This window comes from Rhinolophus sinicus, chromosome 13, assembly GCF_057876585.1.
Source record: "Rhinolophus sinicus isolate RSI-liver-muscle chromosome 13, RSI-T2T, whole genome shotgun sequence".
NCBI classification, from domain to species: Eukaryota; Metazoa; Chordata; class Mammalia; order Chiroptera; family Rhinolophidae; genus Rhinolophus; species Rhinolophus sinicus.
Window position 1 is genome coordinate 47,304,633 of NC_142513.1, and position 23,176 is coordinate 47,327,808.

At 42.6% G+C, this 23,176-nt stretch overlaps 1 protein-coding gene across 1 annotated transcript in view; it reads right to left on the reverse strand.

The window, feature by feature from the left end:
- Positions 1 to 23,176, reverse strand: part of GABRG3 (gamma-aminobutyric acid type A receptor subunit gamma3) — a 314,126-nt gene that overhangs the window by 126,330 nt on the left and 164,620 nt on the right. The window contains exons 4-5 of the mRNA XM_074317596.2: positions 6,673 to 6,893; positions 5,890 to 5,972 (exon numbers count right to left, since the gene is read on the reverse strand). Coding sequence (XP_074173697.1) covers positions 5,890 to 5,972; positions 6,673 to 6,893 — 304 coding nt within the window. The remainder of the gene's footprint in view (positions 1 to 5,889; positions 5,973 to 6,672; positions 6,894 to 23,176) is intronic.

The following is a 23,176-nucleotide window of genomic DNA, read 5'->3' on the forward strand; positions in this document are numbered from 1 at the left end:
TGCAGCCTTTAATTCTCTCTCATGCTGTAGTCTTATATTTTCTCTGCACTATTCCAGCTTCTCACACAATGGGTGGATTCCCTGGAAGTTGATCTTTTCCTCTGTGAACTGGTCACCTGGGTCACAGGGCATCACCTCCCTAGAGGGATGTGGAGAACTTCTGAAGTTCCAAAGGTCTTCCAGCACCTGATTCAGAGCCAGTGTGTTTCAGCAGCTCTGTTTACTCCTGCAGGGATCCACCCAGATAGGTAGGGACAGTAGCAGGGTGTGTTGTTTGAGGTGGCCAAGAGCAATGGGGGTGACCACCACCACAGGCAGTCCTGCACCCAAGGGTCCTTTCCCTTCACTGGAACTATTTGGGCTGCAAGTCTCTGGCTGTAGGCCACCATTCTCAGAACTGCAAATATTCTCTTCTTTTGCTCTGACACTGCTATCATTGTGCTTCTAGATCTGGGACGGTGGGAGGGGTCGACTAGGCTCTGTGCCTAAGCCTTCCATCCTCTGCTCAGCAGTGAGGGCTTAAACTACTGTTTTCATCCTTCTTCCCTCAGTCTGCTCTGAGGTCTCTGCCGTGAGCGTTGGGTTCAACCGTGTTATATGCTGATCCCTCAGGTGGAACTGTGGGCCACAAGCAGAGCCCTAGCAGTCCGAGTTCTTCCCTCTCCCATGGCTGTGGTAGCTCCATAATGTAGGGAGCTCTGAGCTCCCGTCTGCTCCTGAGCCCACCTGACCTGCGTCTCTGCATTTTCCTCTACACTCCTCCCCCACTCATCCAATTTGCCCTCCTTTCAATTTGCCCTGTCTGTCGACTGCACAGGGAGTCCTTTGTGGAATTATAGTTGTTCAATTTGTTATAAATTCCAGCAGATTTCAAGAGGCTCACCTCACGCCACTATTTCTATTATGTCCCACTTCGAGTTAATTCCTTAGCCTTCTATCATGTGTAAATATCGTAAATTTGTTACCAGTACATAAAATTTCTTGTACCTTGTATCTGTTCTTGTGTTTCATAATTATTTGTTACATAAAATTTATTGTACCATAATGTTAAAAAATGCTAAAATCCCTTTATAATACAAAAAGTAAGTACCTAAGTGTAAACAAATAAAAATTTGAATTAAAAAATTAAAATGATTTTTTCCCTGAAAGTTTGAAACATGAAAGCCAAAAACATGGGTGCACATTATGCACAGGAGCACATTATACACAGCAAAATATGGTAAGTCCTAGCATTTATAGGATGGTTATAACCATCTTTAGAGTTCTGCATTCTAATCATGTTGACTCTATCTTAGGCTGTTCATATGTGCTATTTTGCTTCTGGAATATGATTAAATCATACAACTAAAAACTAGAATAAACTATTTTTAGTAGGAAACATGCAATTAAAATTCTAGGGGTAAAAACCTATTAGTAGTAGGTTTTTGTGTTTGAATTGCTCTAGACAGAGACCGTCGAAGACATCTTCAGTTTATAGTTTGAGTGATAACATGAAAATATGAAAGATACAGGTTAGTGTTGTGTAGAGCTATGCTTTGAGTGAAAAAGAGGAAAACATCCATAAAAGAAACAGAACGATGTGCACTTTCAAGATAGAGAGTGGAAAGATGGACTTGGACAGGGAGGAAGGATCTTATAAGCTATGATGAAGCATTGAGCTTGACGCTAATCGCAGGAGAAAAAACACACTTCTGAATGGCTATAAGCACAAGAGTGACTCAGACAGAAATGCATTTTAGTATAAGTCAATGCCAGACAGAAATATATTTTAGTAAGCCAATACATTTTAGTAGATTGTGGACTTGAAAAGATAAGAGTGGGAACAGGGACAGCCCACAGGTGGAAGTAGTAAGCAGCAACAAGTTCAAGGGCATATTCTGAAGACAGAGCCAATAGTTGCTGACTTGATTCAATGAAAGAAGCACATTCCTCAAGTCAGAAGACCCATTTCTAGTGCCATGTCCCCTTACCTAGGACAACAGCATCTGTTTCTGTTTCCTCATCTACAGAAGTAGTGAGATAGACTAGACGGGTTTTTAAACTCTGGACTGCAGATTATGTAGCTGAGAGATGCAAAGCACCCTGTGAAAGTGTCTAAGTGTATAAACCAGAAACTGTAGCTTTGTTCAGATTCTCAAGGTGTCATATGAGCCTGATATAAGTAAGAACCACGGTACAGCTGATCGGTCACTGAGGTCTCTAAGCTGGATCATCTGGGCCAGGTTTCTAGAAACTTGCACGTCAAGTTCACTTCCCTAAACTGAATGAAGAGGCATGGGCTCCCTAACCTGGCATTTGTCGTGATTATTTACTTCACTTAAACACTAGATATATTTATTTATCAGCAACTTGGATTAATTGTGTACATGAAATGGACCTAAAATAACAGGTTAATGTGATTATTCATATTTCTATCTTCTTAAAAATAAGGTTTTCAAATTAGAGATTTAAATGTATAGAAAAACTGCAAAGATACTATGAGGAGTTATCTTACATTAATATGGCCCATTTGCCACAATGAATGAACCAACATTGATTCATTATCAACTAATATCCCTACATTTTCTTCAGATTTCATCAGTTTCCTATCATGCCCTTTTTCTATTCTAAGATGCCATCCAGGATATCACACTGGTGATGACAGTTTCACAGACAGTTCTTGTTCCTGACTACCTGGACAGTTCTGAAGAGTGCTGGTCAGGTTTTTATAGAAAGTATTTCAGTCGGGATTTGTATGATGTTTTTCTTACAACTAGATGGGGTTATGGGCTCTGAGGAGGAAGACCACAGAGGTAAGTACAATTCTCATTACATCATATACAGGTTACATGTTATCGCATGACAGATCACTGCTGATGGTGACCTTGATCATCTGGCTGAGGTACGTTTGTCAGGTTTCTCCTCTAGAAAATAGCTCCCTGTTTCCATACTATACTTCCTGGAAGGAAGTCGCTATGCGCACCCTGGATGTAAGGGTAGGGAGTTGTGCCCCAGCCCCTTGAAGGTAAAACATCCTTCTACATAAAGTACTCAGAACGCTTCTGTGAGGGAGGCTTGTTTCTTCTCTCCACTTACTTAAGCCGAAACAATGCTCCCTTGCATGGCTCTACCACATTTTGTTTATCTATTTATCAGTTGATGAACATTCGGGTTGTTTCTATGTTTGGGCTATTATACACAAATGTTTTCAATTCTCTTGGGTATGTGCGTAGGAAAGGCATTGCTGAGCGATATGTTAAGTTCATATTTAGATTTATGGACACGTTGGTTAGTGATGTCCCACCAGTTCCCGAGGATCTGCTGATTTGTCTTCCTTCATCTTTCTGTCCTTTGCAATAGGTAATAAAACGGGACCTGTATTTAAGTGTGTTTGCTCTTTGTTGTTCATGAGCCCCTCTGGTGAAGGTTTCATTTCAGTGACTATACGTTTTCCCCCTTTTTTATTGTGGCAAAATACACATAACATCAAATGTACCATCTTAATCAGTGATATTAACTGAGTTACACTGTTGTGGCAGTATCACCACCATCCATCTCCAGAACTTGGGTCATCGTGCATAAGTAACTCTAACCCCATTAAGCTCCCTGTTCTCTGTCCTCAGCCCCTGGCAACCACCATCTTACTTTCTGTCTCTACCATGTTTCCCCGAAAATAAGACCTAGCTGGACAATCAGCTCTAATGCGTCTTCTGGAGCAAAAATTAATATAAGACCCGGTATTATATTATATTATATTATACCTGGTTTATATTATATTATAATTACATAAAAGCTGGTCTTATAATAAAATAAGACCAAGTCTTATATTAATTTTTGCTCCAAAAGACCCATTAGAGCTGATTGTCTGGCTAAGTCTTATTTTCGGGGAAACACGGTATATTCCGACTGCTCTGGGATCCTGAAATAAGTGGACTCCTGCAGTATCTGTCCTTCTGTGACCGGCTTATTTCAGTCAGCCTAATGTCCTCAAGATTCAACCGTGGTGTAGAACGTGTCAGAATGTCCTTCCTTTTTAAGGCTGAATAATAGTCCACTGTGTGGATAGGGCACATTTTACTTATTCAGTCATCTATCAACAGACATTTGAGTTGTTTCCACAGGAAAGGGAGAAAACCTCAGCCACCGGCCTCAGGAGGAACTCTCATTATAAGGATATTCCCTGTTTAGCTTTGACTGTGGGAAGAACATTGTTCCTCTGAAGAATTTAAAACCACAGCCTAAAATGACAAAGACATATGGCTGAAATCCACACCATCTGTGTGGCCCAGAAACCCAGACTTCAACTTTGATTTAAAGTGATAGACACACCAGGCAGAGGCAGAGCAAACCCTCTTTAGAAGAATCTGTCTTAAACGTAAGCCTCAAAGAAATCCCACAGAAAAATTTCCAGGAACCATGAGCTCAAATTTATAAATTTCTGAATAGAAAAGTAAACAAATTACCATGAACCAGAGTAAAATGAAACAACAAATTCTGCAAATTGCTCCCACAAAGATATTAGAATGTTTAGGAAATATAAATGAACAGAAGAGAAAATTTGGTGAAAAAAATAAGAGGCTGTCAAAATTGCACAGAAAATTAGAATAAAAAGCAACAAAATAGAATGTCTACTAATGAGAAATAACTAAAGAATTTATACATCCAGTAGATGAATTAACAGCATATTGGACCACTGGAAGGCTCAATATGCCAAATTGAGCCCATGGTGAAGACTAACAAACAGTGAAGTGAATAAATCACTAGAAAGACTTATATACACATGCACCAAACCAATTCATAAAAAACTAGATGTTTTGAATTGTTCCATAACTTTTAAAGGAATAAATAATAGAGAAGAGCAGGCGCAAATGAATCTACAGACAAGTTTGCAGATGTTTATAGACATCAGCCATCTACTTTCTAGACTTTGAAAATTTACTGGGTTTTTTTTTTTTTTTTTTTGAGCTGTATTAAGTTTGGATTCAACTTATTAAACTAATCTAATACATAAGAATATTTTTATCCAATCTAGGAGTTCCATGAAATTTTGCTATCTTGTCTTTTTTTCTGAACCTGAAATGAAACATAAATTGTATTCATCCTTTATTTCATTTTTGTCTTCTCACTATAATGTCCAGTGAAGAAAGCCATAAAACCTTCTGCTTGAGATTTCATCACATTTGTTTGTCATGAACCATATGCAATTTTAAAGAAAACCAATAAAGTTAATTGAGCTCTTATGACTCATACTTTAGTACTTGTGAGCAATTCATTTAAAATGAACCATCATAAATTCTACAGATATATTTCCATATTGACCTTTACTTGAAAACTTATATTATAAAAAAGCAAATAAGTTTGATATTTCCTTTTATATGTATCCTTCTATGCATATTATCTTTTTAAGAATTTGTAAATGATTACTTGTTAGCTATAATAGCAAACTTAAGTAAATTATGGGAAAAACATACTGTGAAAAATTACATCCTATAATAGTGCAATGAGATGAATATAAATACATTTAAATAAAATGTTCAGAAGACAAATTACCTTGCTTGAAGATGACATTAAACCCAAAATTATCACAAATAAATTTTGAATACTTCCAAATAATATACAAAACATTTCATGTGCATAAGGGTGTTTGGTAAGTCAAGTGTTCACCCATCTCTGACTCCTTCAATATTATAAGCAACGGTTAAGTTGCTCACAGCTTTATCAAAGCCACCTATCTTGTAACATGGGTCCTATGTCATAAAATCTGAGGTGAAAACTCCCCGGTGGCCGGTACCAGGAGTGTTCCCTACTGCCTAGGTTGTGCAGGGATGCTGTCATGGGTCACGTGACCTTGGCCAGAAACTCGGCACACTGGACCCCGCTCACATAGCATCCCACCCAAGTGGTACTCACAACTGGAGAAAGTCAGCGGGCAGGAGTGCTCGTCCATGGGGAAGTTGTGCAGCTGCAGCTGGCACTCTGCATTGATGGTGAGCCTGCAGGAGAGCCAAGGTCACTCTCAAGATCAGCCAGCCAGAACCCAGCAGAGGCCCTGAGCAAGGCCAGGGTGGGGGTGGGGGGACGACAGCTCATGTAAGTCCACCTTGGCAGTGGCACCATCTGTTCTGTGATACCATTGGTTGCTTTTGTGCTGTATTATTTTGTATTGTTTCTAACTATTAGAGACACCAGTGTCCCCTTGGTGATTTGGGCAGGTCAGCTCACCTTGAGGCGCGGTCTCTCGCACCTCACCAGGTTTCTGTGGGCACCAGCCTGCCCCAGGAGCACTCATTATGTGGTAGCTGCCATTTCCATCAGAGGTGCACTGGGGACACCCTCCTGCTCTTTCCCTTGTGGGCTCCAATTTGTTAACTCGCTATAATTACATTTGTTAATGAGTACACCAAGACATCTTTATTTTCCTGAGTGGACCCGTGGGTCAAGTAGATTAAAGACCGTTTTCCCCAGCCCACTTCCAGCAGACATGAATCTGATGCTGGAATGAGTTTATGTTCATTGCAGATGGTGTGTGTGCCCCTGTTTTTATACACATGGCATCAGGACGGACCTTCCAGAAACCATGCCGTCCCAGGGAGAACATGAGAAGCATAGAACCTAGCGATGAAAATATGATCCCATCCCCTCACGTAAGGCCTCGCATCCGAGCGCCAGGCATTCGCGCCACCAGCAGCTTACCTGAGAGTGTAGAGGATCTTGCCGTCATTCCAGATTCTGAGCAGCTGGTTGGGGGTGGTGACCCAGTGAGCCTCTGCGGTCTTAGAATTGCGGAAGATGGTGTCTGGAACCCATATCAGCCCCACCATGTTGCTGTTCAGAGTGAGTATTTTCATTGTGCTGTTGAATCGAAGGCGACTATCGGTCCAGGTCTGAGCAAAAAATATATCAATTTGGTATTCCTGAAAGAGAGCGACAGGACAGGCAGGCAGCCCGATGAGTGAATTTTCCGTACGCTTCGTTTTCTTTGGTAAATGTCTGGTTTTCCTCCACGTGTATGACCTCACCTCCCATGCCCCCACATCCCTTTCTGTTAGTACTTAATAGAAATTATAACCAATATTATTAGTCATTATTATTAGTTAGTAGTGTGATATCATGTGGAAATGCTCTGTAAATCTTAAATGGTTAAAAAAAAAAACCAACAACAACACAGAAAGTGTGCCAAGAGGCAGCAGAGTCTATTCAGAGCATGGTGGTGGCCTGTGTCCACACAACCTGCGTCCACATGTCCAAGCTTGCATCTGTAAAGTGGTGGAATAGTGGTGCCCGCCTCCTAACGGGTAAAAAGCAGAAAGGAGATGACCAAATGAAAAACCCTTCAAGCCTGGCACGGAACACGTGATCCATCAGCATATAGAATCATTATTTTCACTTAAGACACTTCCCACGTGACAGAACCCAAATCAAAAAGAAAAGCAAGGCAAAAGCAGCAACAGAGAATTATGGCACTGGTGGCGCCCAAGCCTAGTGCAGATTCCAGCAGAAGGCAGATGGGCACAGATCACAGAGGCAGAGGCCCAGCATTGGAAGCCATGTCTGTGCTAAGGGCACAGAGGTGGACTTTACCATGACCACTGGACACTAGGATGGAACCAACCGTGAGACCTAGAGAATGTCTCGTCTCGAGACTGGACCACCTCAGAGGCCCCTCTGCTAATCAGTTTAAAGGATTGTCATCAGGTCCATTGCAAGGAGGATGTAAAGCGATTATGGATTTGTATATCTTTCATAGTTTCCTTTATGTGACAGACATTAAAACGTATTAGAGCATGAGCTCAGTAATTCTCAACAAGTCCCATATGTGTCCTTTCCATTGAGTTTGCAGTTCAAGAACCTTCTGAGGTTGGTAATTCAACCAGCTAAACCTTGCATTTTATTACTGAATCCATGCCTCCTCATCTCCTTGCTGGACGGTGCCAGGCTCTGTAAACCATCGGAGACCCAGCGCAGTGCCCACTGTGCCAGTGGGCGCTCCCTAACCTCGTGGAGCTTATTCTAGTCGGGGAGACTGGCCTTAAACAAACTAGGGGAAAAAGCAGGGCACACTGATGGTCGCGCACAGAGGTCAGTGTGTCAGCTGGGATTCTAGTTGGGATGACAGAGGGTGCCTGTCCAACACGAGGGAACTGCGTCCCGGGCAGCCCAGGCTGGCATGGCACTTGAGTCGCGGGGGACCCAATGCCAGGAAGCAGCAGCTAGGGCCATGTCACCTCAGAGCTTTGAAGCTGTGTGAGACTTCAGCGTCCAGGGGGTCCCACTCAAGTCCCCGCTCTGGGGACTCAGAGGCTCTCCTCCTCACCACCACTTTTCAGATGTGTGCTCATGTCTCAGGGACAGGCTCAGAGAGAGTCTGAGGACTTGTGTGCGTGCACTGTTCCCTGTCGTATAACCTACCCTACACAAACGGACATAAAAATGGTTTTAAAGAGTGCTGAAACAAGTGGAATAAGTGAGACAGAGAAAGACAAATACTGCATGACATCACTTATGTGTGGAATTGAAAAAACACTGAACTCATAAAGCAGAGGCCAGAGTGGGGGTTCCCAGAGGCAGAGGGTGGGGGTGGGGAAATGGGTGAAGGGGTCAAACGGATACAAACTTCCAGTTATCAGATGACACAGTCCTGGGGACGTAATGTACAACATGGTGACTACAGTTAACAATACTGTATCGTAATTTTGAAAGTTGCTAAGAGAGCAGATGATAAATTACCTCATCACAAGAAAAAAAAATTGTACCTGTGTGGTGACAGATGTTAATATTGTGGTGATCATTTATACATATGCATATAATTACCATCATGTTCTTTACCAAACTAAATTATGTGACCAATAAACACTTTTTAAAAAGGATCATTCAGTGTAACAGAAATAGTGCACTACTCAGATAGCCTTGTTGGACTGTGATAAAGGGAGGTATTGAGTGTCTTGTTGGTGTTTAGGGAACAGTTTCTGCATGACTGGAAATACATCATTCTTATTCCCATTTTAAATGAAATCTAAGCTTCCATTATCCAAAATTTGCTCTTCATTCTGTCTCTACCGTGTTTCCCCAAAAGTAAGACTGGGTCTTACGTTGATTTGTGCTCCAAAAGACGCATTAGGGCTTATGTTCAGGAGATGTCATCCTGAAAAATCATGCGAGGGCTTATTTTCTGATTAGGTCTTATTTGGGGGGAAACATGATAGGAAGAGATTAGATTCAAATAATGAAAATGCCGTTGTAGTAGAGCCTGATTGAAGTTGGTGTTACAGTGAAAACAGGGCTAAGAGACCCACAGTCAGCAGAGAAAAGTACTGCAACAAAGACAGATCCCAGTAAGGAGAATATCAACGGCACTTTGTGAACTTAAATAAAGAGCAAACGACACAGAAATAGTTTCCATCGATCGTCCCTTGACCACTAGACACCAATCAGGAACGCTTATCTCTGAAACCTCAAAAAATGGCTTACCAACCCCATTTGTTCCCTCACAGATAACACAAGGAAAGCACATTAGCAGTTATCTTCCTTTTGTGGCTCTAGTCCTCAGGAGTAGAACGCCTTCCGGGGGTTAGGACTAGGCATTTCTCTGGTACGCCACGAAGCTGGACACACGGCAGATTTGACAGCGGAGAAGGCACCTTTCAAAGCTGCTTCTCTACAGCTAAGTTTCCAGAAGTCTGGCATCTTCCCAAGCAGCTTCATGATCTCGAACGTCAGGAGCAGGAGGGCACCCTGCCCCCCCACACACAGGGGTCCCAAGAGTGGCCAAGCCCACTGCCCGCCCCTTCTTGCTCTCCCTCTCCTGTTGTGTCCTGATGGCGCACAGACCCAGAGCCAGGCTGCCTGGGTTCAAATCCAGCCTCACCATTTACAGGCCATGAAAACATGTGCACGCCAATGGTTCTACATGGAAATTGGGGGAAATGGTCATTCGGATACGGTTTTCAATTGAATCATGAAATACCTAGTTTGCACTCAAGACATTAGGATATCTGTCCTTAAAAAATACCATTTAATAATTTTCAAAAAGTCCCAATTTAAAGAACTACTTGACAATGTATTATATATACATATACATAATCACACAAACGTATCTTAAATATATATCACTAATGAATATATAAAACTCATATCTACTCACGAATGTATGAAAAAGCAAGCCTGGCCATAGATAGAGAATATGAAGTAAAAACAACAACACACAAAACACTGAAAAACTGCACATGTAGAAAACATTGAGAGAGGGGAGGTAGTGACGGTGCCCTAAGTTAATCAGGAATCGTGTGTGCCTTGCAGTTAGTAAAACAAGCGTTACTGTTCATTTTGCAAAGTAAAGCCAAGGATGTGCTCTCCTGCTGCTGGGTCCACCTCGCGTGGAGAGAGGTGACAGGACGCAGGGCGGGTGCTGGGGCCGTGCTCCAGGTTCCACGCTGCCCCGGAGCCCCAAGGTTTGCTGGCAGCCTGTCCTTCACCAGGAATACCCATGGGACCAGAGGGAGGACCTTTCAGAGACCACGTCACAGCCCCTTGGCCCTGCCTGAACCCTCACAGAAGTGTCAGGAAGGCCCGACTGGCTTTGTCTTAGTTTTTAAATATTAAGTTCTGAAAGACGTGCACCTTCAATTTCCAGGTTTCCTATGTTCTAGAAGGTGGTCCTGCATATGGCTTCCTTTTTCTCTACGTAAGATGACTTTGTTAACAGTCTCAGTTTCTTCTAGAAACACTGTCCACCACTTCCCTAGTCTACCTTCTTTTCAGATAAAACCTTTTCTCATGTTATTCTACTTAATGAAATTTAGGAAGTTCTGGAAGTTAAATATCAGTAGCAAAGAACGTTCACATTTTCTTTTTATATGTTCAGAGCATAGGACATCCTTCGTGCCCACTATTCCAGAACATTCCTCTGGGAGGAACTCTTCCAAGTCCCTCCCACCCAGTGAGGGGTGACAACTGATGGCAGAAAGTGCTGTTAGGGCGGACTCACGTCAGACGGTCCTGGCCTGTGCACGTGACCCACAGAGAGGGCTGGTCCACTGGGCCACGGCACAAACACGGAATGACAGCCCTCCAGAAATAATTAGGTCCCTAAACTGAATTTTAAGTAAGCACTGCAGCCCTGTTGGGAGGCTCTGGGGAGTTTAAAACTATGAACAAGAGATGAGGAGAGAGACCTGAGCTCTTGGTGGGACCGTGAGCATGTCACCAGCCGCTGTGTGCCCAGCATCCCTACAGCTAATAACACAGCCACCAAGGTATCTTCCACAGTGTCTGTCGTCACTACTGACACCAACACTCATTACAAATTGCTAGGACTCAACCCACGTTCCAAATAACTCCCATGCCGTAACTTTGCAGAATATTCTCGGAGTATTGCCTTCCCTGTTTTACAATCAAGGTTTAATGGGGGATGGGGGCAGGGCAAGGGGGCACCTAACCAGACCTTCCTTGAGCTCAGGCTGGTTGCACATATTTTTAATGACACGCTCAGCAATAATGAGAGGCTCGCCCTGGACCCCCGGGACCCTCAGACCGGAGGCAGGAGGTGGCATGTGTGCCTGCTGGTCTCAAGCCCCCTACCAGGAGGTGGCCTTCAGACGTTGGAGATAAACACATTACAGGTACTCAAAATCCCTCCAGGAAAAGTAGCATTAAATGAATCCAGTGACAGTAAAACCATTCCAGGGGCATGAGATCACTGTGACAAACGGGACTTTCTGACCCAACCAGAGGAAGCCTGAGCTCCTGGCACTTGTCACACACACACACACACACACACACACACACACACACACACACACTTTCCTTATTTATTGTCTTATTGTTATCTGTTAAAATCACTGCTGTGCTCCGAGTACTCAACATAGTGCCTGGTATATAGTAGATGCTCAATAAATCTGGGCACAAATGAGTGTCTTCAACACTTCACTGCAAACTGAGCTTGTGAATAACCCTAACCTGCCTTCCAGCTCCCCAGGCTTAGCCTCTGCTTGCTCTTCTCTCTGCTCTCCCCGCAGCATTTCCTCCCAATAAGCACACTCACATTGCTCTATCAATTATAGTTTTCTCTTTTTTTGTCAGATCTTTATTATGCAATTTGATTCAGGTTCCCTCCGTGTATTCTAAATCTAATTGTTTACCCCTCTTCTCTTCTTTATCTTGTTCCCATCCCCCTTGAAATGGTCTTTGGTAGACAGAGGTTAAAGGAATTTTCTCTGAATTTTGTAGCAAAAAAGGTGGTGGTGGTGGTGGGGGTGGGGAACTGCAGTAATCCCTCAGCTTCCATGTGTCAGTCATCCAAGCTCCCAGCGGCACCCGTGGACCTTATGACACTTTCAGTGAACAGTTTCTGTGTCTTATGTTTTAAGGTGTTAGATCAGGGATTTCTATATTGTTACTCATATAAAATTACTGACTAATACCTATATTATTAGGTGGGGGAAAGTATAACCTCCCCATATCTGTAGATCTCCCTGTTGCTAGGGAAATAGCCTCGATTTATTTTCCCTTTGTCCCTTGTAGGAAAGCACTTCTGTTTGTTGCTGTTATAGAAATAGTCTGTGTCTTGGTAGCTATGGTAACAGCTTGCAGGAAGTTGCTTTTCACATCATTGCTTCTCTCCCATCTCTGCACACTGGCACACAGGCCTTATTTCAGCTAGTTGACATGGATTATTATCTAGAAATCAGCTAAGGTCAGATAACCTGTCCTAATCTCAGTGTGCAAATGCCTCGGGGACAGACATCTGAGGTGTCAGTTACATGGAGGCACCGCCCCCTTCTCTGTCTGTGTCTCTCATACGTCTAATCCATAACCAAATGTATTAGACACACCAGGAGGACAACACAAAAGGAAAAGCACAGCTTCTTCTCCCTGCTGGACGGCTGTCCCAACAGTGCATAGATGATAAAAGTGTAGTGGAATTAAATAAGGTTACAATTTCAACTCTGCTCCAAACATACATTTGTTTGTTTTTCAAAGAAGTTTAATGATTTTGACAAAATTTAGAGTATTATAAAAGGACAAGATATTTATTTTCTGTAGAATGTTTTCATTAAATAAGAAACTTCTGAAGTGGATTGCATAATTCAGTTTTTCATCTTGAAGTTAAATGGAAACTGGTGTTTTAAAATCCACCCATCTGCTGCCATGTGGACGGATTTCACTGAGATTCAACTATGTGGGTAGAGATCAGAGAAGGGGATGATTTTAATGACTGATGCTGAGAGCAAAAGACAAGGAAAGCGAACATGTCACCCGAGCACGGCAGACGTTAACACACACAGCACTGAGACACATAATAGTCTATACTGAAGTTAGGGTACATCCTGAAACTAACTACACCTAGTTATATAGAAAGCCGGACTTACCCTGGAATCCAAAGCCATTAGGCACCGATCTACTTCTGTAAGTGTGGGCTATGTTTAATGTTAGAATAATCAGTTATGGAAGGTTGCCAAACTCCCTGGGGATTTTAGTACAAACAGCTTGTCAACGAAATATATGTGTGTGTATATATATATATATACACACACACACACGCACACACCTATATATATATATTCGTATATATCTGAAACACCTATAAAATTCTCTGTAACTATTATTCTTTCCATAATTACTGTGAAAAGTGTTATAAGAAAATAAGGGGACTTCTGTTGTTATTGGGGCATCTATATGCTCTCCTCTCTAACAATAACTTAAAGTTGTTTGAAATGATCGACTTAAATTTTATTTTTGAAAGACATTTCCAAAAAGAAAAAAATTTCATAATTCAAATTAAAGACCTAAGTAGATAGCCTTTGACCCAGGGTATCACTGGAAATAAATACACAAGAGAGACATTTTCAAAGATCTCCAGGAAATGTACTTCTTATTAGCAGTATTTCAGCTCCATATAACAGAAAAGTTGTAGAGATCAGACACACACACAAACACACTCATCATTCATGACAAAGGTCACGAACACATGGAATAAAGGGTGTTCTTTCAGTATTCTGTTATATTAATATTTTATTTTTCTGTTGCCTACTTCATAGATTAATCTTCCCAAAAAAAACTATTTGGAAAGAGGAAACACTTACATGAAAAGAGTGTACTTTTCAAGTCCACAAGAAGGTAGAGACATAAAGAAATGCAACTCTTACTAAAGCCAGCTCACCTTTCATTTTTTGCATGAGAAAACATATTGTTCATCAAAAACAGTGTTCAATGTGAAGCCATTTAAAATATTTTTAATACGGCTGAGAAAAGGTCAGCAATTGTGTAAGTGGCCTTTTTTACTTTTCACTCACAAGAGGCGATGGCTGGTTATGGGTTAATGGCCAAATCTGTTGGTGAATGCTATTACCCGTTAAGTGACAGAGAGGTTGTGAATACTGAACAGTTGATACTAAAAACCTAATAAACTGAGGCTCTGACTTGGGAATTTTATTAAGGTCATGGATGTTGAATTTCAGAAGGAAGTTAGTAAAAAAAATTGTGAAGTCTGTTTATCAAACTAAAGTCATTAAGATGGTAGATTCTTCCAAAAGGGAGAAAAGAACTGATAAATGATTTCATAGGAAAGAGTAAATATTCTTTACATGTTCCTCAAATGCACCTGAATGCTCGTATTTGTTCACATTTAATTGGAACCTGGCATTCAATGGGGAGTAAGGTATCTAAAGACTGCAATTAGCAGGTCAACATGATGTAAGCCCGCAGGGCTGGAGACACCTCAGACACTCATGCTAGCATCCCAAGTGAGGTAGCACTTCCAGAATATGGATTCTGGACTCGGATCTAGTAAAAGATAAACTCCTTACGTAAAGCCTGTCCCTACGATCTTAGTGTTACCTGCGCCAGCTTCATGTACTGTCCCTTCTCTTGTGATTGTCATACCCCCGAAAGGGTGCTTAAATGTTTGCACATTCAAATATATAGTTGACCAAACACGACCTTCTTGCTAACCGAGTCCTTTCAACTAATTGTGCTCCGCCAATAATTCTATCTGTACTGAAAACAAATAACACCTTTTGTAAATCTTTCCCATGTTATTACCTATCCAGACTTTCTTCTATTCTTAATATATTAACTCTCCTGACAGAGATGACTTGTGACAGCTCCATGTCCTCCAGAGACAGACTTAAAATATTTCCTGCTCCTTGCAGAAAGAAATCATCTGAATTCTCAAATTCAAGAGATCTACTCATAAAGTCGCATGGATTTCCTTACGGGACCTGGCTCCATGTTCAATTACTGGTAGATAACTCAAAAGCTATTTATTGATAAACTGTACAATCTAATCTATTATCCTTCAATTTCTTTTCTTAAATATCCAGATTAAAATTCAAACTCCTTAGCTTATAAGTGCTATTAAAAATGGATGTTACTGGTTCAGATTCCATCACTTATTTACCTTTTCAGTGGTGGTGTTTTGTTTTGTTCTGTTTTTTAATTTTGCTTGGGGAAAAATTTAACTGTTTTACCCTCCTAATAACTTTTCAACATACTTTTCCAGAGTTCAATTCTTTTTGTCTTTTTCTATTAATGTATTTGTCACAATTCCTAAAACCACAGAATGGTCAATTTCACCATGTAATTAAAACTATTAAAGAGATAACAACAATAAAATCAAAGTTAGTGAAGCCCCTCCTTGTATTTTTTCCTAAGAGACATTGCAGGGCTAAGATGTCCTAGACCCCCACCCCCCCGTGTGACAGAGAACATAACCTGAGGGCCAGGAAGGTACACAGACTGCCAGCCACACGTGGGTCTTGAGTCTTGACTTCAGGGGACATTTCCCAGGAAGAGGCTGGGCCAGGGGAAGAGGCAGACGGGATCAGCAGGCTGCCGCTGAGCAAGGTTTGGTGGGGGGGCCGTCGGAAGCCCGCACGGAGCTCGGCCTGAACAAGCGCACAGGGCCGCGAGCGCAGTGAGGCCCAGGGGGCCCAGGGCCAGCTCAGCCCCGCTTGCTCGGTGTCACCGCAGCCGGTGCTCAGCCCGCACGCACCTCTCTTCCCAGAGCTAATGACTTTTCCATGCCCCTGGGCTCTGCTCCTGCCCTAGAGTCCAAACCCCTAGGTCCTTAAGTGAAAACCACACGGCACCATGTCCTCCACTGAAAGGACACGGCACTGGGTGGGAAGGACACTGGAGAGGCCTTCTGAGCGAGGAGTCCCTCTGCTGTGCTCCGCTGCCACACCTTCTCCGGTCCCCAGGGCCCCCAGTTCCTTCCTCCAACGGCAGCCTGAGCTGTGCTCAAGGAGGTGGGGCTGGGGGGGCGGCGTGGAGGGGCTGACCAGGTGACAGGAGCAGGAAGACTGGGAACTAGAGGAGGCCAGTGGAGGGTTTTACTAAAGAAGGTAGGCTCCCGGGCCCACGAGGACACCAGCGGTGTGTATGCGATCAGTAACGACAGGATTATGTGTGTGTACACACTTATGTGACCATGAGCACACATGCACAAAATGCAATCACAACCAAAGGAAGTGTTTGTGAATCACAACACGACTTAACACCATCTTATATTCTGGTTGTACAGCTTTTGTGACACTGCTGCCTTTCCATATTTATAAAACCAGAAGAAATATATATATATATTTTTGCGGCAGGTCTTTGCAAATTGCTATTTAATAATCAGATCATAATAACCACAATATTTATGTAATTAGGGCTGTTATTTTCATTTAAGGCAACGAATGACGCTAGATTCGGAATCCTAGTCACTGAACAGAGTTATGCCTTAATTCGAACATTCTCCCCATTTAATATTACTTCAAGCCAGTTTAAAAATAAAGAAGCTAAGAAAGCTTTGCAGGTAGTTTCCTTAAAAGAGAAGTTTCATACGTAATATTTTATTATATTGATGGCTTCTCCACTTTTAATCACATGATAAAAATTTCAACCTTTGGGGAATGACAACCGCGGTAGCCATGATGCCTCTGTTTGTCTTCGCACATCCATCTCCACGTGTACTCATGGAGACGGTAACTATTCACAGCACAATTACGTGATTCAGCTCACTTCTCTATCCTAACTCATTTTACCCACACAAAGCGTAGGCCACATCACCTTGGGACTGAACTCTCCTAAATATGGTCACATTGATATATTTATTCTAAAGAAAAAAGAGACACACACACAGAGACCACATCCAAGTTGCGTCCGATTCTTGGATAGCAAAGCACATTCCGTAGCCTTCTGAAGGAAGCTTGTAGGAAAATCTAATTTTAACTAAGTGACTCTCAATAATTTCGACAACTCATTAATGTATTTGCTCACCTCTAAGCAATACCATTCATGGAGAGTTAATTAAGCACTAGACAATTGAGTTACAGCAGTTGCCTCTTATCTGGGGGAGAGGAGAGAGCACGTTCTAAGACCCCCAGTGGATGCCTGAAACCATGGGTGGTGTTACTGAACACCGTATACACTGTTTTCTCCTATACAGTCGCGACCACACAATGACGGTTCAGTCAGCAATGGCTGTCATAGATGATGGTGGTCCCGTAAGATACAATGGAGCTGAAAACCCCCCCTCGCCTGGTGACGTCATGACATACTAGTGTAACACATGGTCACATGTCTGCGGTGATGCAGGTGCCCACAAAGCTGCTGTCAGGGCTCCATCTGAAAATACCTGTAACCCCAGCTCAGACTCCTCTTAATGCCTTTAAACGGGTGTTGTTCTGTGTCAATACAATTTGGCCATAATTCCCATTTACTTTCTAAAGTATTAAAAATGTTGTCAGGAATATTAGAAATTATATGGATAATCCAGATGGAAGCAAAACTATTTAATTATTCTTGTGTCCATTTCTTGAAAGGGTATCAGATTTTTAATGTACTGACTAATTATGAAGTCATTTCCTCAAACCTCGCAAGTTGTCGTGGATGGAAAACATGACCTGCAGAGCTCGATGCCGTACCTGGTGGGAAACCAGCGCCTACCTCTGCAGCTGGCATGCCAGCCTCCCAGGGGAGGGCTCCTGGCATCTGTGTGTGCACTGGCCCAACCCCAGGCCCCAAGGGCCCTGCCAGCTGTTTCTACCACCTCACCATGAGGGTGAAAAGCCATGTCCACTTCAGTTTTTAAAAGTATAGAATGATCTTATTCAAAACAAAAGGCTCAGAAAGAAACTCAAAGATGGCAGTATCATGGAGCACGTGGGTGATCCCAGTGGGCTTCCTGGGCTGCCATTCTGATGGGTCAATTTGGGAACATCATCCAGTAATTGATAGCACTATTCATTAGGAGTGTTCATAAAGGCTTCAAAGCATCAGAACTAAATGACTGAATTTGACATCAACTGTGTAACTAACCATTATTGGTATTACAATAAGGATGGGGTAATTTATCATAATACAATTAGCTGAAAGTCCAAGAAGATAAATTAGTGCCACCATATAATATGAAGAGAGTGTGGCTGACTGCTGTGGAAGGTCGGGGAAATGAACATTCTTATTTAAGAGCAATTTATGTATTTATTTATTTCTATGTTTTTTATTATTATATTAGTTTCAGGTGTACACACCAACATAATGATTAGACATTTACTCCCCTCACAAAGTGATAACCCCCCTGCCCTGTCTACTACCCCTCTGACACCATATATAGCTGTTACTATACCACTGACTATATTCTCTGTGCTGTACTTTACATCCCGTGACCATATATATATATAAACTTGTAGTTGACATTCATTATTGTGCAGCTTCAGCTTCAGGTGTACAGCACAGTGGTCAGGCATCTGCACAGTCTATGACGTGATCCCCCTGATAAGTCCAGTGCCCATCTGGCACCTTACATGATCTTTACAACATTGTTGATTATATTCCCCAAACTGTATTTCACATCCCCGTGACTATTTTTTGACTACCAATTTGTATTTCCTACTCCCTTCACCTTTCTCACCCAGACCCCCAAGCCCCTCCCATCTGGCAACCATCAGTTTTTTCTCCGCGTCTCTGAGTCTATTTGTTTTTTGTTTGCTCATTTATTCTGTTCTTTAGGTTCCACATATGTGAGATCATATGGTATTTGTCTTCCTCAGTCTGACTTATTTCACTTAGCATAATGTTTTCTAGGTCCAATTTATGAATGACTAAAGATTCCGTTTAGTTTTGAAGATATCTGAGAAAACTCTTTTAGATAACCTGTAGAAACCGATGTATTTAAGCAGATGGGTTAAATTATTCAACTTGGGCAAAATTTTTATTAGTAAGATGTAGAATTTCTGAAGAGTGTCATGAACTTTTAATACATACTTATTATTTAAACAAATGCTCTAAGTTCAGTATTAGGGGAATAAATATTTAAAATTAGCCTATCAAATTCAAGCACAACTTTTCATTTTAAAATACAAAAATGTTTAGATATATAAGGATATAGAAATGCAAAGGTGGTCTTAAACCTTATAAAGTATTTTATTTCTAAAGAGTATATGCTTTTTTTTGAAAGAAAAAAATATTTAATAAATATTTTTCTAAATTCAGAATTTCAGTTTGTTTGTTCAATTGTTTGACTATTGGGGTACGAAAATCATGACAAATATAGAAGCATTTGAAGTAATCCTAGCCCCCCAGGTTAGTACAGTACAGTAGTGATGCTGGCTGTTCCTCAAAACTTTACATGCATTAAAACCATATTTGTTGAACACCTAAATCTAGGGAATTTTACTTGGTCCTGTCATGGGAAACACACTTTTTAAGTGATGATTAAATATTTCAAAAATCTCCAATTCATTTGCAAATAAGACAGCGGAGGGGGACATATGTAGCACTAAAAATTATTATTTAGTGCAATTATGTGTCACACGTGCAGGTTGGGGCATTACTCTGTGTTTATTTTGCTCATTATCACAGATTAGGACAGGAAAAGCAAAATAATCCTCATCAGCTCTCTGCCACTTCACAGTACCATTTCACGTCTTCCCATGTTGTCACCCTAATGTGAAGTGTGACAATGACATGCCACCCTCCTAGGTCTGCCTCTGGCAGCATGGAGCAGGAAAGGGGGCCCTGAAGAGGCAGAGACTTTGTTCCTCCTGGCACTGGGTGTTCTGAAGATCCATGTTATTGAACACTGTCTCTCCAGCTCTTATCAATTTAAACTCATTAAACAAGGTAAGTTTTGTTACCGCTTCCTTATAAATTCTAGTATCTCTGAGGCCTCATTTAGCACATATCTATTAGGAACAGAACAAGAGAAAAGAGAAGGGGCAGACTCATGACCACCCGTGTCTCCTGGGCATGGAGCCCCAGGATGGCTGTGACAGTACGTCCTGCACAGAGGGACCCAGTGCTTCACCTCCTGGTGTGGAGTCCATAGGGGTCTCAGGTAACTCTTCTCCCACCCTCTCCTTCCTCCTTCCTTCTTCCAGACATAATCACGACGGTCCAGAGTTCATGAGCACAGTGTACACCAGGTATAAAGGTATAAACAAAGGTAAACACACCCCTAGTGTTCACAGAGACCCATTAGGTCAAGTGCATTGTCGCCCTCACATTAGAGGTAAGACATCTACCTGCCGGCTTGAAATGTCAGTTGAACGGTCCATGTCTGAGAGCATTTGAGCTACCGTAACACAAGACCACAGAAAGGGTGGCCTATAAAAACCCGAAGTTTACTTATTTCAGTCTGGAGGCTGGATGGCAGAGACCACAGTGCCAGCTGCCTGGGGTCTGGTGAGGGCCCTCTTCCAGGCGAACAGACAGCCACCATCTCATTGTGCCCTCACATAGGTCTTCAAGGGTGCACATGTGCAGAGGTCTCTCCTTCTCTGTCTTCTCATCAGGCCACCAGTCCTATAAGATTAGGACTCCCCACCTATAACCCCATTCAACCTTAACAACTTCCTAAAAGCCTCATCCCCAAACACACTCACATTGTAACATTATGTGTTAAGGCTTCAACACAGGATGGAGGGCGGGGCACAGTTCAGTCCATAGCACACCTGCTGTGAAAATATGAGGGCATCAACTAGACGTCACCTAGTCCTCAGAAGGCCTGATTTCATCCGTGCAGCTCTGAGCACTTTGGGGTCCCCACAAGATTCGGCAAGTTTTCTGTTAAGATTGTCCATCACGCTAGAAGGGTCTCACACCCACGTTTTCTGAGTCTCTGCCACAGGTCTTTGTAAAACATGCCATAAAGCCACCCTTTAAGAGACCCAACCTCCTCATCGAAAGCTGGGAAGGGGCTGTTTACCTGAATGCTGCCATCTCACACTCAGTACTGTGATTAGGAAATTGTGAGCATTGCCATTGCTACTATTTACTTGCCATTTATTTCACAGATGTAATTTCATCTGGGTGTATCATTTTATGTCGGTTTATAACTTTTTAATAGCCTAGAAACATCACTGAATTCAGCAATCATGCAATCTCGTATTTGTTGCATACCTTCGACAGGCTTAGAAGCTAGTTGTGCTAAAATCTCTTGGATAAAGAACACAAATATTTGATCCAATGTCAGCTCTCAGGGGGCTTGCAATTAATGGAAAAGACATGATAGAAAAACCAGTAAGAACAGATACCCTTTGGGAAGATGAGCTTCTTTCCCTCTGCCATTTACTAGTAAGGAAAGTAGGAAGGAACAGTGAACCCCTGTAGGGGCAATACAGGGTAGGGGTCTGCCAGCCTCTGAGGGTCCCTCTGAGTGTCCCTCTGAGTATAACTGCAGGACCAGCTCAAAACGGTCCCATCCTGTTTGACAAGGTGCTGGGCTGCTTTTCAGGGACAGCAGACCAGGCCCACAAGTCAGGGAGCCCCAGCTGCTGCCACAGGACAGAACTGGGACCTCAGCTGCGCCCAGAACCAAAGTCTCGCCCCCACCACGCACACACGGAACCAAAGGCCCGGACACGACCGGAATCGAACACCGGAACCTTTCGGAAGCGGAGGGTCCGCTGCCCAGGAAGGTCGGTGCTGACGCCCCTTAACCATAAACAGCCAGGCTCCCGGGCCTCCAGTTAAAACTCGCCGCCAGCACGTTTGTCTGCACGCCTGTCCCCTAAACCCTTAAAACCCCGCCTGGAACCCCGGACCGGGGAGTTTGGAGCATCAGCTTCCCACTGTCCTGAGTGACCACCGTTCGTAGTAAAACGGCCAGTCTCTGTTCACTGCAGTTCTTGGTGTCTGGTGTTTCCCGGTGGCCCAGCGCTTCCCGTTCTTCAAAAGGCAGATCCCAGAAACCTCACACTGGAGAATCAGCCCCTGCAGCCATTAACATGTAGGAAACTCTGAAATAATCGTTTGGTTTCAAGCCTTCTTTTATAAATGTCACAACTACATAATGAAATAGGGGAGAGGACTCCATACCTTTCCTTATGGATATTTCAATTTGAACACATCAAATGAAGTGGTTGAGTTGCACCAACAGAAAGATGTGGGCACAGTCATTGGGACTGAATGCTTTGGTGAGAGTTTTTAGTTAGTTCACATTTAATATGGTGACTCCTGCAAATCACTGACCAGCCTCAGGGAGGTAGGAGGAAAGTAATCGGCCTCCCAAACGCAGAGCTGGTGGAAGCCACAGAGCAGATGTAACTCCTGGAGGGCTAATCGGTGTGAAGGAGTTCAGTTTTTTGAATTGTTGTAGTAAAAAATAAAATAAAAACATGCAACCTGAAAATTCCAACCACCTAAAGCATTTAAATTCTTGCAATTGTGTGATAAGATTGAACTGCATGTAGCCAAGGAGAGAAGTAGGTGCCAGGCGAATTTCCCACCTATTGTAATGCAAACACTAGCCTCTGAGCTCAGCCAGCTCTTCAATTTCTCCTCCTCACAATGGTTTTTCACACTCCATGTCTCCTATCAACCGTTTGCCTGTTAATAGAAGTAATTTGCAAAAAGCTAGAGCCCTAATTCCTGACTCCTGAGTTCCCCTTTGAAAGGAAGCACAGCTTCCAAGATGTGGGGAGCCATGGTTGCAGTTAACTTTAAAGCCTTAACAGAATGGCTCAGTTTATACTTAACCTATTACCTCCCCCTGAAGCAATTGTCTCTGCCTGCATCTGGAGAGTGCTTGCATGCTGCTCAGGAATGTGGTGGGAGTGGCCAGTTCCCAGAACAGAAGGCTGATGCCTATCAGGGCTATTGATAAGATAATTACATTTGGGAGTTTCAGTAAATTTTGTGTCTCCTGTGTTAAAGTTAAAGTTTTACTGTTAACTAGGTAATGCATTTTTGTACTTGTTAAACTGCACGTCCA